The sequence below is a fragment of the Mobula hypostoma genome, chromosome 1 (genome assembly GCF_963921235.1).
Source record: "Mobula hypostoma chromosome 1, sMobHyp1.1, whole genome shotgun sequence".
NCBI lineage: Eukaryota > Metazoa > Chordata > Chondrichthyes > Myliobatiformes > Myliobatidae > Mobula > Mobula hypostoma.
The window spans coordinates 33,995,188-34,015,413 of NC_086097.1; the positions used below are offsets into that span (position 1 = coordinate 33,995,188).

A 20,226-nucleotide genomic window follows, 5' to 3' on the forward strand; every position below is an offset into this window, starting at 1 on the left:
AGATTTGTCAAGCTAATCACAAATAGCACTTAATAAACTGCACCGTAATATTAGTGGAAGTGGCATGCTTTATGTATTTAGACGCTGTCAACTCTATTATGTGAATTTCAGGCAGGTCAAGGCAAATAACAAAAGAAATATTGATTTCACAGCATCAAAGTGTCCCAAACCAGTGCATGAGAATGTTATCAAACAATTGACACTGAGCCATTGAAGGAAAAACAAAAACATTGGTAACATGGGTAAATTTAGAGGAATGTTTCAGAGGGAAAAAAGAGAAATAGAGGAATTGAAAGCAGGGACATAGGTGTCATCAGTGGTCTAGAGATTAAATTAGGAGATGTTCAGAACAGTAAAATAAATTGGAGAGATGTAAGTGGGGGGATGACAATAAGGAGATTACTGTGAGAGCTGGTGAGGTCAGGAAGGGTCAAACATCTGTGTTGTATTTTGTAAAGAATTATTACAAATTTAGAGTAGCCACGTTACTGCAAAAGCTTTATATCTGCCAATCATGTGGCAGCAACTCAAAGCATAAAGGCATGGTCAAGAGGTTCAGTGACTGTTCATCCAAATAGCAGAATGGGGAAGAAGTGTGATCTCAGTGACTTTGATGATTATTTGTGCCAGATGGGGTGGTTTGAGTATCTCAGAAACCGATAATCTCCTGGGATTTTCATGCGCAGTAGTCTCTGGAGTTTACATAGAATGGTGCAAAAGACAAACAAAAACAAACATCCAATGAACAGCAGTTCTGAGGGTGAAAGAGAGAGGTCAGAGGAGAATGGCCAGTCTGGTTCAAGCTGACAGGAACACAAATAACCATGTGCTACAACAGTGGTGTGCAGAGGAACAACTACGAATACGCAACGCGTTGAGCCTTGAAGTGGAGGGACTACAGCAGCAGAAGACCACACTGGGTTCCACTCCTGTACCTAATAAAGCAGCCACTGAGTATATGTGGGAAAACCAAGGACCAAGAGCAGATCCCAGGGAACAGAAGGGTGAAGAGGACTTACTGCTGGTGATTCTTTTACTGGTGACGTGATTTATAAGAATCACATTAAGAAGGAACATTTACATAAAACATCAGTATGATAAATGTATTGAACCCAGTCTAAGTAAGAGATAAAATCAAAATGTACACCTGCATACATGGCCTGCAGCCCCTTTCTCAGTTACCTCTGATGGTAGGCAATCTCCTGACTTCATGTAGAAGTACTAGTTTGATGTTGAATTATACATATCAGTATCTCAGTGATATCATTAATTAGACCAGGACCATGATGTACAAAGTTTGTAGATCACCACTACTGATAAGGCACACTTAATATATAAGACAGAGTCATTAGGAATTAGTGATACCTCATGCATTTATGTTTTTGGAAATAAAACTTCGCAGTAAGTCGAACAAAGATTTTCACTTACCACAATAAGCAGAATGACCGACAAAGTATAGTACAACGAATCCCTGAACACAGACCACTGAGTCAGATATACAATCTGAAAAAGACAGAAAGTAAAGTTACTGAAGAATAGGGAATTTCTCATGAGAACTTTTCATTCTTTTCCCCTGCAGTTACCTCAGCTGTATTCAGTGCCTCTGGCACTTCCAGTCAACATACCAATACCAATATGACGTGAGCCTTCAAACATTCAGAGAAATGCAAGAACACAAAGAACAAGAAGTGCCTAAACTCCCGTGTTTCCATGTCTCACTTCATCATTGTGTTCTCTTATTCTTTGTTCTTATCAAATACTATTCTTCTTCCTAAATAGCAGGTACCCAACCTGCTGGGAGGACTTTATCAAAATTTCTCCCAAACGTGCCACCAAGTGCTGAGAAAGGTGGAGAGGGGAATAACTAAACTCCGTACTGAATAGCGTAGTACTTTATACTTTATTGTCACCAAACAATTGATACTAGAACGTACAATCATCACAGCGATATTTGATTCTGCGCTTCCCGCTCCCTGGATTACAAATCGATAGTAAATATTAAAAATTTAAATTATAAATCATAAATAGAAAATAGAAAAAATGGAAAGTAAGGTAGTGAAAAAAAACCGAGAGGCAGGTCCGGATATTTGGAGGGAACGGCCCAGATCCGGGTCAGGATCCGTTCAGCAGTCTTATCACAGTTGGAAAGAAGCTGTTCCCAAATCTGGCCGTACGAGTCTTCAAGCTCCTGAGCCTTCTCCCAGAGGGAAGAAGGATGAAAAGTGTGTTGGCTGGGTGGGTCGTGTCCTTGATTATCCTGGCAGCACTGCTCCGACAGCGTGCGGTATAAAGTGAGTCCAAGGACGGAAGATTGGTTTGTGTGATGTGCTGCGCCGTGTTCATGATCTTCTGCAGCTTCTCCCAGTCTTGGACAGGACAACTTCCATACCAGGTTGTGATGCACCCTAGAAGAATGCTTTCTACGGTGCATCTATAAAAATTAGTGAGGGTTTTAGGGGACAGGCCAAATTTCTTTAGTTTTCTCAGGAAGTAAAGGTGCTGGTGGGCCTTCTTGGCAGTGGACTCTGCTTGGTTGGTCCAAGTCAGGTCATTTGTGATATTGACCCTGAGGGACTTAAAGCTTTTGACCTGTTCCACTTGCGCATCACCGATGTAAATTGGGTCGTGCGGTCTACTACTCCTTCTGAAGTCAACAACCAATTCCTTTGTCTTGCTGATGTTGAGGGATAGGTTATTGTCTTCGCACCATGCCACCAGGTTCTTAATTTCCTCTCTGTACTCAAAGTCATCATTACCCGAGATACGGCCTGCAATTGTTGTGTCATCAGCACCTTCGCCAGAAGGACTGCAGAGATTCGAAGGAGTAGCAATAGGCAGTAAAGTGTGAAAATCAGAACCCCAAAGCCTTAGGTCCTACACCACCAATTTCAGATAGCAAATTCAGAATCAGATTTATTTATCACATATACTTTGAAAGATACAGTGAAAAGTGTTGCTTGCACAATTATTATCCTACAACTATCAGACTCCTGAACCGGCGAAGGTAATTTCATTCCTAATTACTCTGAACTGATTCTACAACCTATAGCTTCACATTCAGGCACTCTTTACCACTTGTGTTCTCAATATTAGTTTTACTTTCACAGTCACAGGATCATTCTCATAAGAAGGCAGAGGGTTTGGTTGCAGTGGCCTCTTCGGCTCCAACCATTAGCGTAATTGTTCATCCTTTATGTCTTTCTTACGATAGCAAGGCATTGCCGGGTGTTAAGAATGCCAAATATTGCAAGTCTACTACACTAATGGGTTGTTAGATAGCAGTGGAGCTGGACTCGTTCCATACTGTGTCATTGCCTGCCATAACCACTCAGGGAAGAAGGCATTGAAGGCAGTGTGTGGAGGTGGTATACGGCCCATAAAATGGTGCAAATGATTGTCTTGGACAGTTTTTTTGTGACCGCAAGACTCTGTTGGACATTAGTAATGCAGAATACTGCACGTCTGGTTCACTGGTGAAGCTGATGGCTGGGGGAGCCGTACGGCCTCGGTTGTGGTGCTGCCCAAGGCGATATGGGAGACAGCAGAGGAGCAGTGGGCGTGCTGGAATCTGTGCTGGCCCTTCCCAACCGTGCTGCTCTCCAGTGTTTGCTCAGTGAAAGACAAGCTGAATTGTGTTTGCTTTGCGGCTGCACTAGCACGTGATGAGGAACTGCTGTGTGCTTGTTCCTGCAGAAACATGGCTCCAGGGCAACATCCCATGTGCCATCAATCTTCACGCCACGTCAATCCTTTGGGCTATTTTGTTTTGTGACTGTATATTTTCTGCTATTGTAACTATATGTGCTGTGAGCTGTGAGTGATTGTTGTCACTGTGTTTTGTACCTTGTCCCCAGCGGAACACTGTTTTGTTTGGCTATGTTATGGTTGAATGACAGTTAAACTTGAACTTGTCTTTTGCACATTGGTTGTTTGTTAGTCTGTCTGTTTATGCAGAGTTTTTCATAAAATTCTATTGCATTTCTGTTTTCCTGTAAATGTCGGCAAGAAATGAATTCCAAAGTTGTACAGGGTGGCATAAGTATATGTACAAACGTATTTTGATAGTAAAGTTACTGAGAACTTGGTACATGATAGCACAGAAATTGGGCCTGTTGGTGTACCTACACATTTTATGGAAGACAATTTTACCCAATGAGATATTGCCCCAGTTCATGATTTCCCAGACATCACAGAAATGTTGCCTTGACTGGACGACTTGGTTACTAAGAGAGAATACATAGGATGGGACTACTTCATCTGGAGCACCTGAAGCTGAAGAGTAACCTTGCAGAGGATATTAAAATTGCAGAGATTACGGGGATTTGTAACATGTTTTTCACACAGAGGCTGGTGGGTAGATGGAATAAGATCCCGTATATTGGGCTAAATTGATTTGTCCCACATGGGATCACCCTTGTCCTGTATTTCCCCCACTAAGGTAGAGCATTCCTATGAAACCTTTTGTGCCGAAATGGTGTAAAGCGAAGAAGCAATTACCATTAATTTATATGGGAAAATTTTTGAGCGTTCCCAGACCCAAAAAATAACCTAATAAATCACACCAAATAACACATAAAACTGAAAATAAATAACCCTAACATATAGTAAAAGCAGGAATGATATGATAAATACACAGCCTATATAAGGTAGAAATAATGTATGTACAGTGTAGTCGGGAAGATTAAGCCAAAACCGATTTGTGGGAAAAAAAATCGGCACGTACGCACATGCGCACGTCACGCATGCGCACACAGGTGCCCGCGCAAGGCTTCATGGCCATGATAGTCTTTCTCGGGGTAAACACAAGTCCTGTATTCGACTGCTACTTTTGTTCCTTATTTGGGAGTGAGAAAGTTGGCAACCCTAACTGTAAAAGACATGTTGAGGTGAGTTTAACCCTACTTGAACACTACCAACCCGCCCCCCCCCCCGGGTCGCCTGGTCCATAAGAATATTTAGATTATGAAAACACACAGTCCTCTTTTATTGTCACTTAGTAATGCATGCATTAAGAAATGATACAATATTTCCTTCGGTGTGATATCACAAAACACAGGACAAACCAAGACAGAAAAAACTAACAAAACCACATAATTATAACATATAGTTACAACAGTGCAACAATACCATAACTTGATGAAGAAGTCCATGAGCACAGTAAAAAGTTCAAAGTCTCTCAAATGTCCCACATCTCACGCAGACGAGAGAAGGAAGAAAAACTCTCCCTGCCATGCCCGATCACAGTCCAACTCTGAGTGGTCCGAAAAGTTTGAGCCTCCGATCAGCTCTCCGACACCAAGTACCGAGCACCATCTCTATCCAAACGATTCAACCTCAATCTCGGTTGCCAACAGCAGGCAAAGCCAGGGTTTTTGAGGCCTTCCCTCCAGAAGATTCTTGATCATGCAGTAACAACAGCAGTGAACTTGCGTTTCAGAAATTTCTCCAGATGTTCCTCTGTGCTTTCACGTCTATCTCCATCAAATCAGAATTGTCCACGGCCCCTATTTAACAGATACAATATCATTTTCACCAGAGGGCTGCCCACGTGCAGTGCGCTGCTATCTCTCCTCCTGCCATTTGCGGGAATATTGAATATTGTCAATATTCAACTGGTCCGTGGTGCAAAGAAGGTTGGGACCGCTGCCTTAAAGAATATAACTCTAGGCACAAGGACAACTTCAATCCTCCTGTTATAAGACTGTCTGACAAAGATTAATTCTTTACCTCACAATCGATCTCATCATGCCAGGCTTGCATTGCACTTTCATTTAACTGTATCACAGTATCCTGTGTTATGCTATTCATTTTTCCCTGTACTACCTTGATGTACTGATATAGTGAAATGAACTGTTATGGATGGCATGTAAAACAATTTTTCACTGAACCTCAGTACATATGACAATAATAAACCAATTATCAAGCTCCATATGCAAAACACACACATAAACACAAGAAAATCTGCAGATGCTGTCAATCCAAGCAACACACACAAAATGCTGGAGGAATTCAGCATCCGGGCAGTGTCTATGGAAAAAATACAGTCGACATTTCAGGCTGAGACCCTTCATCAGGACTGGAAAGGAAAATGAGAAGTCAGAGTAGGAAGGTGAGGGGCGGGGAGGAAAAGTACAAGGTGGTAGGTAATAGGTGAAACTGGGAGAGGGAGAGGGGTGAAGTAAAGAGCTGGGAAGTGATTGGAGAAAGAGATTGTGGTGACATCAAATGCAATAATGTGCCAGTACATGATTGGACAGAGCACTGAGCATGTGCGATTGCCAGAATGTTCAGCACGTGGCTGGGTTAAGACGTGTTTGTTTATTACTGTAAATAAAAGTTCTCTAATTCTTCCAGAATATGATTCTTTACTGTTAACCCATGGTACGTTTAAACAGAAGTAACATAACATGGTGTCAGAAGTGGTTCTGGAAGAATAATACGGGAGAATCGAGAATCAAGAATCGAAGATAATTGAAAGAAAGAGAAGATAAAAGTTCGAACTGTAAACGGTAAAATGGAAGGTTTACAACCCCCACCAAAACTTCAGCTGACTGGCAACGTAGCTGAGAATTGGAGGATATTCAAACAACAGTTTGAAATATATTTATCGGCAATCGGAGCTGATAGAAAAGTGGACAAAACTAACGCTGCAATCCTGCTCCATGTAATTGGGAATGACACAGTAGAGGTATATAACAATTTTGTCTTTGAAGATGGAGATAATTTCAATTTGAAGTTGGTAAAGAACAGATCTGAAGTATTTTGTATACCTTAGTGTAATTTAACATATGAGCGATTTAAATACTTCACACGTGCGCAGAGAGCTACTGCAACAATCGATCAGTATGCGACTGAGTTAAGAAAGTGTAGTAGAATGTGTAAATTTGGATTGCTCACAGACTCTCTTATTAAAGATAGACTAGTTAGTGGCATTCGAAATAATGCACTGAGAGAAAGGCTTTTGCGTGAGCAAGATTTAAATTTTGAAAAAGCTTTCGCGCTCTGCAAAGCTTCTGAGACCGTAATGTCGCAGGCCGAAGAGCTTTTTGTCGAAAACTGCAATGTAAATGCCGTAAAAAAGCGCAAATATATCAAGATATATAATAATACGTCGACAAAACCAACAGGGAGTAAGACAGCGTTTGAAAGAAAAAAGTCATGTGATCGCTGTGTGTGGGAACATCGCCTAAATCAGTGTTTCGCATATGGCAATATTTGTTACAACTGGGTAAGATTAATAATTTTTCGCGCTGTTGTAGAAGTAGAAAGAAGGAAAATAAAATGAAACAAGTAAATGCAGTGATTGAAGATGACCGTGAGGAATTTTATATCGATGCGCTTTATGAAAATGCTGACATGGAGAATATAAAAGCAGTAGATGCAGTGTCTGAGACGACCAAACAGGAGGCAATTGATGATTTGAAAAAGCATTGGGAGGAGGAGGTTGCTTCAGTGCAAGCCATAATGAAAGAGACACTGAGAGAATATGAGATTCAGTCTAATCACCGGCTAGAGCAAGAACACTCACAGTGGGCACAGTATAAGGAAGAAGTGAAAGCACAAGTGAAGGAATTGAGAAGTTGTATTGAAATGATGAAGTCGCAGCATGAAAAAGAGATTACACAGTTAATGAATGAATTAGATGAAGAAAAGAAGATTTGTATTTCATTACAAATGGAAGTGGAAGGAGATAGGAAAGATACAGTCCAAACAGAAGCAGGGAAGCAGATTGCTGAGGAAGATAGCATGAACTGTTTACCTGAAATTCCGGATTCTATCCAGGAGGCATGTGAGAGTATACCAAAAAGTTTAGTTGAGGTACACAAAGAAAAGCTTAAAGCAGAAAAGAAGAAGACAAAGAAGAATCACAAGAAGAGTCATGGCTCAGAGAGCGAAAAGCCATCTTCAGAGTTTCAGTTAGCTGATATAGATTTGTTTATTGGTTAATGTTGTTATCTGTTTTTCTTTTTAAGGAAAGGAAGATGTGATTCTTCAGACGAATGCAGACGAATGCAGACGAGACAAAACATGTAAATAATAACAAGGAAACACAAGATCTGTGTGTACCACTTAGAAGGTCTACTCATGTTCGTAAACCCACAGAGAGACTGATAGAGACTTGTTGAATTATGTATTTGCTTTGATTAACGTTGTTAATTATTTTTTTAAGGAAAGGAAGATGTGGTGATATCATGTGCAATGATGTGCCAGTACACGATTGGACAGAGCACTGAGAATGCGCCAGGTTGCCAGAATGTTCCAGCACGTGGCTGGGTTAAGATGTGTTTGTTTATTACTGTAAATAAAAGTTCTCTAATTCTTCCAGAATAATATTCTTTACTGTTAACCCATGGTATGTTTAAACAGAAGTAACATAACAGAGATAAAGGGGGAATCTGATAGGAGATGGTAGAAGACCACAGGAGAATGGGAAAGGGGAGGAGCACCAGAGGAGGTGATGAGCAGGTAAAGAGATAAAGGAGATAAGGAGAGAGCAGGAAACAGGAATGGGGGAACAGTGAAGGAGTGGGGCCGGCGATTACTGGAAGTTCGAGAAATCGATGTTCATGCCATCAGGTATAAGGTGTTGCTCCTACAGCCTGGTTGTGGCCTCTTTGCGGAAGTAGAGGAGGCCATGGACCGTCATGTCAGATTGGGATTCAGAAGTAGAATTGAAATGGGTGGCTACTGGGAGATACTGCTTTTTCTGGCAGACGGAGTAATCTCCATATATCTTGATTCCCTTAAGAGTTATAAATCTTTCAAGACTTGCCTTGAATATACACAACAGATGAGCCTCCACAGCTCTTTAGGGAAGTAACTTCTAAAGAGGTGTTTTTGTGCTAAGTGGTTAACTCATTTTGCATCTGGGAAACTTGGTTCTAAGTACCTCATACCAGGGAAAGATCAACACCTACTTCAGTGAGATCACCCCTTATTCTTCTAATTTTAAGAGTATAGGCCTAGTCTTAATCTCTCCAAGTATGACAAGTCTGCTAACCTGGGAATCAATCTGTTGAACCTTCACTGCAATCCCTCAGCGTTTTCTTTCTTTTTTGCGTGTGTGTGCATGCGTATCTGTGCATGTGTGTCTGCGCATACGTGCGTGCGTGCATGCGTGTGCGATGTTGGCAGGATTGTGTCTTTTTTTTCATGCCTTTACAAGACGCGGAGCGAGAGAGAGAGACTGTGTGGTGCAGCACTCCCCACACAGACATTTCACAGTATTTTTCCCTTTATTTTATGAGGTCGAGTTGCGATCTCAACACTCAACCCGGCACGGATAGAAAGCGTACTCGGGAGCGGCTCCGACTGGATTCGAACCCGGGAACCTTCGTTCCGGAGTCCAACGCTGATGTCATTGTGCCACCAGCCGGCCCTCACCGCAACCCTTCAATATCCAAGCTACACGTTTCCTTAAGCAGGGAGGCCAAACATGCACACAGCAGTCCAGAAATGGACTCACCAGAGCATGGCAAATAGAAGCAAAATTCTACCTTCATCTCTCATTCTGCTTTCCTGTGCACTAAAAGAGGGCGAAACTGATTTCTCAAGCACGCAGGACCACTTTCTTACACTCAAAATACTAACAGTTTCAAAATCTTCTCTTGAATGTTCACATTATACTGCCATACAGTTGCTTTGTCAGACAGTGCACTTTGGTGTGGATTGGCGTTCACTATGCAGTAAAATTATTCATTGCGGCAGAGGCTTAACCATAATTCATTTCTTGAGGACTGAAAGATTAATACATAAGTAGCAGTTAATGAATTATAGTAATCTTAATATTTTAATTATCTGCTTGATGATGCTATTACTGTAAATGCTATATAATTTTTCTATTAATTATTGTAAAAAAAATCCACTCCTTTCAAATTTATCAGGCTAATTAGAAGAACACCACGAGCAAGTGTGACTAATTCCTGATGGCAGCTGAGAACAATTCCAGGATTCTGCGAAGTCCAGTCTTCTCTTGGAAAGTTACCTTAATGCATATCTTCCTCTTTCTGATTTTTACCAAAGAAACAGAAAGCTTTGACCTTTTTCCTAGATCGAAACTGGTGACTGAAACTCTCTTTTCTAACTAAATCAGTACAGAGCAACATTATTGAAAACAGAAGTCAATTGCTTACCGTTCTGTGAATTTTAAGAATGCTGTTAACTAGTTATGTTGAATCCCATATATTAAGACTACAGGATATAGAAAAAGATTTAGGGCATTCAGCTGATAGACTCTGCTCCACATATCATGGATAATATTTTGTCAACTCCATTCTCCTGCCTTCTTCCTGTTACCCTTAACCCTTTTACCAATCAAGAACATATTAAATTCGCCTCAAATACACCCACTTCGGCAACAAATTCCACAGATTCACCACCCACTGACTGAAGAAATTGTTAATTTTAAATGAAGGTCCCTTAATCCTGTACCAATGGACACATCCTCTCCACATCTGTTCCATCCAGGCCTTTCAGTAGGTTTCAATGAGAACCCCGCTCAACCTTCTGAGCTCCATAAAGTATAAGCAGAGACATCAAATACTCTGAATGAATCCAGCCTTCCACTGGTTCCTCTCCAGAGCCAGTTTATCTTTCTTTAGAAACGAGGGCCAAAATTCCTTACAACATTCCAAACGCAGTCTAACAAACTCCTTATAAAGCTTCAGAAGTGCATCCTTGCTTTTATGTTCTGGTTCTCTCATACTGAATGCTAACGTTGCATTTGCCTTCTTTACTGCTAACTCCAAGTTCAAAGTTCAAAGTAAATTTAATATCAAAGTAGATATATGACACCATATCCAACCCTGAGATGCATTTTCTTGTGGGCATATTCGTAGATCCAAGGAACATAATAAAATCAATGAAAGACCATACCCAGCAGCGTGGACGAACAACTAATGTGCAAAAGACAACAAACAGTGCAATTACAAAAATAAATGAATAAATAAATATTGAGAACACGAGATGAAGAGCCTTTGATAGTGAGTCCGTAGGCTGTGAGAATAGTTCAGTGATGGGGGGAGTGAAGTTGAGTAAAGTTGCCTCCTTTGATTGAAGAGCCTGATGGTTGAAGAGTAATAACTATTCTTGAACCTGGTGGTGTGGGTCCTGAGGCTTCTGCATCTTCTTCCTGATGGCAGCAGCAAGAAGAGAGCATGACCTGGGTAGTAGGGGTCCTTGATGATGGACGCAGCTTTCCTGTGACAACGCTCAGTGCAGATATGTTCAATGATAGGGATGGGTTCACCTGTGACGGACAAAACCATATCCACGACTTTTCATAGGATTTTCCTTTCAAGACCTTCAGTGTTTCCATACCAAGCTATGATGTAACCTGTCAATATATGCTTCACTGCACATTTGGGGAGAAGTTGGTCAACGTTTTAGATGTCATACCGAATCTTTGCAAGCTTCTAAGGAAGTAGAAGTGCTGCCATGTTTTCTTTAAAATTGCACTTGTGTGGTTGGCCCAGGACAGACTCTCTGAAATGATAACACCAAGGAATTGAGAGATGCTGCCTGTCTACACCTCAGATCCCCTGGTGAGAACTGACCATAGACCTCCGCTTTCCTATTCCTGAAGTCAATAATCAATTCATTGGTCTTGCTGGCATACAGTGAGAGATTATTGTTGTGGCATCACTCAGTCAGATTTTCAATATCCCTCCTTTATGCTGATTCACCACCATCTTTGATTCAGTCAACGACAGTGGTATTGTCAGCAAAGCAAAATATGGCATTTGAGCTGTGTTTAGCCACACATTCGTAAGTGTAAAGTGAGTCGAACGGGTTCTAAGTACCTGTGCTGATGGAGATAGTGGAGGAGATGTTGTTGCCAATCCAAACTGACTTAGGTCTGCAAGTGAGAAAATCAAGGATCCAATTGTACAAGGAATTTTGAATTTGAATTTGAATTTGAATTTGAATTGACTTTATTTCTTACATCCTTTACATACACGAGGAGTAAAAATCTTTACGTTACTTCTCTGTCTTGTGCAACCATAGTAAGTTATAATAATTTATAATAAATAGAACAGCCACTGAAACATAAAAATACACTCAAATCAGCGTGAGTTAATCAGTCTGATGGCCTGGTGGAAGAAGCTGTCCCAGAGCCTGTTGGTCCTGGCTTTTATACTGCGGTACCATTTCCCAGATGGTAGCGGCTGGAATAGATTGTGGTTGGGGTGACTCGGGTCCCCAATGATCCTTCAGGCCCTTTTTACACACCTGTCTTTGTAAATGTTCTGAACCATGGGAAGTTCATAACTACAGATGCGCTGGGCTGTCCGCACCACTCTCTGCAGAATCCTGTGATTAAGGGAGATACAGATCAATTCTAGCCAGTTGATCAGTGACAGATCTTTAGAACTTGGTCAGGTACCCCAAGTGGGCTGGATGTTTTCTGTGGGTTCATTTCCTGAAGGATATTTTCACATCTTCCTCAGAGACTGAAATCATAGGGTCATCAGGGGTTGTGGGAGTTTGTAAGCGAGCATAGAAGGCATTGAGCTCATCTGGAACTGAAGCCTTGCTGTCACCTATGTCACTTGGCTTCACTTTGTAGAAGGTAAGAACATTCAAACCCTTCTATAGTTGTCCAGCATCCTTCAGTGATTCAGTTTTGGTCTGGATTTGCCACTTTGCACATGAGATGGCTTTCTGGAGATCATACCTGGATCTTTCATGTCCTACTTGGCTGCCAGACTCTGATCTGGCCCTCAGAGGATTGCATCCAGGGATTTTGGTTGGGGAAGACAGTGAATGATTCTGTGGGGACACACTCGGCTGCAACTGTTGCTAACAACCATGGAGAAATCGCTAGTTCATCAAGACAGTTCAAAAGAATGTTGCTTAAAGGGAAATTACAGGTTGCAGATTGCAAGACAAACCTGCAAGTTAACGTAAAGGAACCTTGAACTAAGACTCCCAAATCTTTTTGCACCACTCATTTCTGAATTCTCTCCACATTTAGAAAATGGTCTCCACATTCATTCTTCCTCACAAAGTGTATAATCCCACTCTCCCTATTCCGTATTCCACCTGCCACTTCCTGCCCACTCTTCCAACCCGTCTGTACACCCTTCTACAGAGCCCCTGTCCTCACAACACTACCTGCCCCTCCACCTACCTTGGTACCATCCGCAAAGGTGGCCATGATGCTGTAAGTCCCTTTATCCAAATCATTAATGCATAACGTGAAATATTGCGGTCTGAACACTGTAGAGCTCCATTATTTGTGGACAGCTGTCTTGAAAAGGGCTCCTTTATGCCCAATCTCTGATTGCTGCTAGTCAGCTAATATTCTGTCTATATTAGTACGTTGCCTCGCATACCATAGGCTCAACTTGTTTAAGAGCGTGGTGTGCAGCACCCTATCAAATGCCTTCTGATAATCCCCTTAACCAAATCACATTGTCTTTACCCTATCTTAACATGAACTTCCAAATGGTCTTTAATTTCCTGTCTTTTGCGTCCCTCCCTACTTCAATGTTACATTTGTGATTGTCCAGTCCTCTGCACCCTCCCTGGCTCCAGTAATTCCTAAAAGATCACTACTAACACCTTCACAATCTCTGTCAGAACTCTGGTGTAACTCTAAATTGTCCAGGTGATTTATTAGCACCTTCTCCTGAGTAATGACCACTAAATTCAGCCCTGCGCCTTGACACAGGCTGTATGATGTGGTGGTTGAGGAACAGTGGAAGACTTTCCAAGAGATTTTTCATGGTGCTCAGCAAAAGTGTATTCCAGTTAAAAGCACGGATGATAAGGGTGGGAGAGCCAGCCTTGGATAGCTAAGGAAATAAAAGAAGGCATCAAACTAAAAGCAAGTGCGTACAAAGTCGCCAAGTGTAGTGGGAAACTGGAAGATTGGGAAAACTTCAGATAGCATCTGGAAAGAAACCACTACATGAGCAATAAAGAAAGGGAAAATAGTTTATGAAAATAAGCTAGCACAAGATATAAAAATGGATAGTAAACATTTTTATAATTATATAAAGTGGAAATTGGTGGCCAAAGTGAACGTAGGTCGCTTGGAGGACGAGAAGGTGGAATTGATATTGGGTAATGAGGAAATGGCTGAGGCTTTGATTGACTATTTTGTTTTGGATTTTATGGTGGAGGACATGACTAACATGCCAAAGAGAGATGATATGGATGCAATGGGAGGTGAGAACCTCGAAACAATAGCTATCACTAAAGAGGTAGTGCTGAGCAAACTTGTGGGCCTGAAGATAGATAAGTCCCTGGTCCTGATGGAATGCATCCCAGGTTACTGAAAGAAATGGCAGAAGTTATAGTAGAGGTTTTGGTAATGATTTACCAAAATTCTCAGGACTCTGGGCAGGTCCCGGTTGATTGGAACACAGTGAATGTCACACCACTGTTCAAAAAAGGATATAGGCAAAAGGCATGTAACTATAGGCCAGTTAGTTTAACATCTGTAGTTGGGAAAATGCTTGAAGCTCTCATTAAATAAGAAATAGCGAGGCACCTGGAAAGAAATAGATCCATCAGACAGATGGATTCAGCAAAGGCAGGTCCTGTTTGACAAAATTAATGGAGTTCTTTGGGGATATAATGAGCGCAGTGGATAGAAGGGAACAGATGGACATTATTTACTTGGACTTCCAGAAAGCATTCGATAAGGAGCCATATAAATGACTTAGCCATAAGATAAGGATGCATAGAGTTGGGGGTGATGTATTAGCATGGATAGAGGATTGGTTAACTAATAGAAAGCAGAGAGTTGGGATACATTGGTGTTACTCTGGTTGGCAATCAGTAGTGAGCGGTTTGCCGCAGGGGTCGGTGTTGGGCCCACAACAGTTCATGATATACATTATTGATCTGGAAGAGTGGACCGAGTGTGGTGTAGCTAAGTTTTCTGTTTATACTAAATTGAGTCGAAAAGCAAATTGTGCAGAAAATATACAGAATCTGCAGAGAGATATAGATAGGTTAAGTGAATGGGCAAGGGTCCGGCAGATGGAATATGATGTTGGTAAATGTGAGGTCATCTACTTTGAAAGGAAAAATAGAATAACAGACTACTATTTAAATGGTAAAGAACTGCAGCACGCTGCTGTGCAGAGGGACTTGGGAGTGCTTGTGCATGAATCACAAAAGGTTGGTTTGCAGGTGCAGCAGGTTATCAAGAAGGCAAATGGAATGTTGGCCTTCATTGCTAGAGGGATTGAATTTAAGAGCAGGGAGGGCCGTACCCTCCAAATATCCGGACCTGCCTCTCGGTTTTTTTGCACTACCTTACTTCCCATTTTTCTATTTTCTATTTATGATATATAATTTAAATTTTTAATATTTACTAATTTTAACTATTTTTAATATTTAATATTTGTAATCCAGGGAGTGTGAAGCGCAGATTCAAATATCGCTGTGATGATTGTACGTTCTACTATTAATTGTTTGGTGACAATAAAGTATAAAGTATATTATGCTGCAATTGTACAGGGTACTGGTGAGGCCACACCTGGAGTATTGCATGCAGTTCTGTTCTTCTTACTTGAGGAAGGATATACTGGCTTTGGAGTTGGTGCAGAGGAGGTTCAGCAGGTTGATTCCAGAGATGAAGGGTTAGACTATGAGGAGAGATTGAGTCATGTAGGATTGTAGTCGCTGGAATTCAGAAGAATGAGAGGAGATCTAATAGAAACTTATAAAATTATGGAAGGGTGAGATAAGATAGAGGCAGGAAAATTGTTTCCACTGATAGGTGAGACTAGAACTGGGGACATAGCCTCAAGATTCGGGGGAGTAGATTTAGGACAGAAATGAGGAGGAACTGCTTTTGCCAGAGGGTGGTGAATCTGTGGAATTCTCTGCCCAATGAAGCAGTGAAGGCTACCTCAGTAAATATATTTAAGACAAGGTTGGGTAGATTTTTGCATAGTAGGGGAATTAAGGGTTATGGAGAAAAGGCAGGTAGGTGGAGATGAGTCCATGGCCAGATCAGCCATGATCTTGTTGAATGGTGGAGCAGGCTCGACAGGTCAGATGGCCTATTCCTGCTCCTATTTCTTATGTTCTTACGACGCAGTCTTGAATTTCTGGCCAGTTACTAGTGTTACTAATGCTAAGTACTTACTTAGCTCCTCCGCCATTTCTCTGTTCCTCAATAGTGCTTCTCCAGTGTTATTTTCCAGTGGTCCAATAACCACTCTAGCCTCTCTCTTGCCTTTTATGTATCTAACTATCCTTATGTTCCTTTAGTATTGTTCTGTTTCAGGTTTTTACTTGAAGATGATTAAAAAACAATCACGCTATTTTTTTCAAATGCCACGTATGATTTGTTATGTACTTTCTCCAGATAATTAATGTGAAGAAAATATGGAACAATCGGTACCATTCTTGTTCCTGAGTCACAGGGCTGAGGGCTCAAGACTCACTTCAGAGACTTGAGCCAGTGTTCACTGATTTTTATAGATTCCCTCACAAGAACTAATCATGTCTCTAAGCCTCCCGGACATCTACATCTGCGCCAAGTGCAGCGAGATGCAGCTCCTAAGGGACTGTGTTACGGAACTGGAGCTGCAGCTCGATGACCTTCGTCTGGTCAGGGAGAGTGAGGAGTTGATAGAGAGGAGTTATAGGCAGGTGGTCACACCGGGGCCACAGGAGGCAGACAAGTGGGTCACGGTTAGGAGGGGGAAGAGGAAGAGTCAGGTAATAGAGAGTACCCCGGTGGCTGTGCCCCTTGTCAATAGGTACTCCTGTTTGAGTACGGTTGGGGGGGGACAGCTTACCCAGGGGAAGCGACAGTGGCCGTGCCTCCGGCACAGAGTCCGGCCCTGTAGCTCAGAAGGGTAGGGAAAGGAAGAGGAGGGCAGTTGTGATAGGGGACTCGATAGTAAGGGGGTCAGATAGGTGATTCTGTGGACGCAGTCCAGAGACCCGGATGGTAGTTTGCCTCCCTGGTGCCAGGGTCCGGGATATTTCTGATCGTGTTCAAGATATCCTGAAGTGGGAGGGTGAGGAGCCAGAGGTCATGGTACATATAGGTACCAATGACATAGGTAGGAAAAGGGAAGAGGTCCTGAAAGGAGAATATAGGGAGCTAGGAAGGGAGTTGAGAAAAAGGACCGCAAAGGTAGTAATCTCAGGATTACTGCCTGTGCCACGCGACAGTGAGAGTAGGAATGCGAAGAGGTGGAGGATAAATACGTGGCTGAGGGATTGGAGCAGGAGGCAGGGATTCAAGTTTTTGGATGATTGGGACCTCTTTTGGCGCAGGCGTGACCTGTACAAAAAGGACGGGTTACACTTGAATCCTAGGGGGACCAATATCCTGGCAGGGAGATTAGCGAGGGCTACTGAGGTGACTTTAAACTAGAATGGTTGGGGGGTGGGAATCAAATTAAAGAGGCTAGGCGAGAGGAGGTTAGTTCACAACAGGGGGATGGAAACCAGTGCAGAGAGACAGAGGGGTGTAAAGTGAAGGTAGAAGCAAAAAGTAGTAAGGAGAAAAGTAAAAGTGGCAGGCCGACAAATCCAGGGCAAGCATCAAAAAGGGCCACTTTTCAACATACTTGTATAAGGGCTAAGAGAGTTGTAAAAGAGCGCCTGAAGGCTTTGTGTGTCAATGCAAGGAGCATTTGTAACAAGGTGGATGAATTGAAAGTGCAGATTGTTATTAATGATTATGATATAGTTGGGATCACGGAGACATGGCTCCAGGGTGACCAAGGATGGGAGCTCAACGTTCAGGGATATTCAATATTCAGGAGGGATAGACATGAAAGAAAAGGAGGTGGGGTGGCGTTGCTGGTTAAAGATGAGATTAACGCAATAGAAGGGAAGGACATAAGCTGGGAAGATGTGGAATCGATATGGGTAAAGCTGCGTAACACTAAGGGGCAGAAAACACTGGTGGGAGTCGTGTACAAGCCACCTAACAGTAGTAGTGAGGTCGGAGATGGTATTAAACAGGAAATTAGAAATGTGTGCAATAAAGGAACGGCAGTTATAATGGGTGACTTCAATCTACATGTAGATTGGGTGAACCAAATTGGTAAAGGTGCTGAGGAAGAGGATTTCTTGGAATGTATGCGGGATGGTTTTTTGAACCAACATGTCGAGGAACCAACTAGAGAGCAGGCTATTCTAGACTGGGTTTTGAGCAATGAGGAAGGGTTAATTAGCAATCTTGTCATGAGAGGCCCCTTGGGTAAGAGTGACCATAATATGGTGGAATTCTTCATTAAGATGGAGAGTGACATAGTTAATTCAGAAACAAAGGTTCTGAACTTAAAGTGGGGTAACTTTGAAGGTATGAGACGTGAATTAGCTAAGACAGACTGGCAAGTGACACTTAAAGGATTGATGGTGGATATGCAATGGCAAGCATTTAAGAATTGCATGGATGAACTACAACAATTGTTCATCCCAGTTTGGCAAAAGAATAAATCAAGGAAGGTAGTGCACCCGTGGCTGACAAGAGAAATTAGGGATTGTATCAATTCCAAAGAAGAAGCATACAAATTAGCCAGAAAAAGTGGCTCACCTGAGGACTGGGAGAAATTCAGAGTTCAGCAGAGGAGGGCAAAGAGCTTAGTTAGGAAGGGGAAAAAAGATTATGAGAGAAAGCTGGCAGGGAACATAAAAACTGACTGTAAAAGCTTTTATAGATATGTAAAAAGGAAAAGATTGGTAAAGACAAATGTAGGTCCCCTACAGACAGAAACAGGTGAATTGATTATGGGGAACAAGGACATGGCAGACCAATTGAATAATTACTTTGGTTCTGTCTTCACTAAGGAGGACATAAATAATCTTCCAGAAATAGTAGGGGACAGAGGGTCCAGTGAGATGGAGGAACTGAGCGAAATACATGTTAGTAGGGAAGTGGTGTTGGGTAAATTGAAGGGATTAAAGGCAGATAAATCCCCAGGGCCAGATGGTCTGCATCCCAGAGTGCTTAAGGAAGTAGCCCAAGAAATAGTGGATGCATTAGTGACAATTTTTCAAAACTCGTTAGATTCTGGACTAGTTCCTGAGGATTGGAGGGTGGCTAATGTAACCCCACTTTTTAAAAAAGGAGGGAGAGAGAAACCGGGGAATTATAGACCGGTTAGCCTAACGTCAGTGGTGGGGAAACTGCTGGAGTCAGTTATCAAAGATGTGATAACAGCACATTTGGAAAGCGGTGAAATCATCGGACAAAGTCAGCATGGATTTGTGAAAGGAAAATCATGTCTGACGAATCTCATAGAATTTTTTGAGGATGTAACTAGTAGAGTGGATAGGGGAGAACCAGTGGATGCGGTATATTTGGATTTTCAAAAGGCTTTTGACAAGGTCCCACACAGGAGATTAGTGTGCAAACTTAAAACACACGGTATTGGGGGTAAGGTATTGATGTGGATAGAGAATTGGTTAGCAGACAGGAAGCAAAGAGTGGGAGTAAACGGGACCTTTTCAGAATGGCAGGCAGTGACTAGTGGGGTACCACAAGGCTCAGTGCTGGGACCCCAGTTGTTTACAATATATATTAATGACTTGGATGAAGGAATTAAATGCAGCATCTCCAAGTTTGCGGATGACACGAAGCTGGGCGGCAGTGTTAGCTGTGAGGAGGATGCTAAGAGGATGCAGGGTGACTTGGATAGGTTGGGTGAGTGGGCAAATTCATGGCAGATGCAATTTAATGTGGATAAATGTGAAGTTATCCACTTTGATGGCAAAAATAGGAAAACAGATTATTATCTGAATGGTGGCTGATTAGGAAAAGGGGAGGTGCAACGAGACCTGGGTGTCATTATACACCAGTCATTGAAAGTGGGCATGCAGGTACAGCAGGCGGTGAAAAAGGCGAATGGTATGCTGGCATTTATAGCAAGAGGATTCGCGAACAGGAGCAGGGAGGTACTACTGCAGTTGTACAAGGCCTTGGTGAGACCACACCTGGAGTATTGTGTGCAGTTTTGGTCCCCTAATCTGAGGAAAGACATCCTTGCCATAGAGGGAGTACAAAGAAGGTTCACCAGAATGATTCCTGGGATGGCAGGACTTTCATATGAAGAAAGACTGGATGAACTGGGCTTGTACTTGTTGGAATTTAGAAGATTGAGGGGGGATCTGATTGAAACGTATAAAATCCTAAAGGGATTGGACAGGCTAGATGCAGGAAGATTGTTCCCGATGTTGGGGAAGTCCAGAACGAGGGGTCACAGTTTGAGGATAAAGGGGAAGCCTTTTAGGACC

At 42.2% G+C, this 20,226-nt stretch overlaps 1 protein-coding gene across 1 annotated transcript in view; it reads right to left on the bottom strand.

Moving 5' to 3' along the window:
- LOC134353043 (sodium/potassium/calcium exchanger 4-like) overlaps window positions 1-20,226 on the bottom strand; it is a 349,369-nt gene that overhangs the window by 79,924 nt on the left and 249,219 nt on the right. The window contains exon 7 of the mRNA XM_063060914.1: window positions 1,429-1,503. Within this exon, the coding sequence (XP_062916984.1) occupies window positions 1,429-1,503 (75 nt within the window). The remainder of the gene's footprint in view (window positions 1-1,428; window positions 1,504-20,226) is intronic.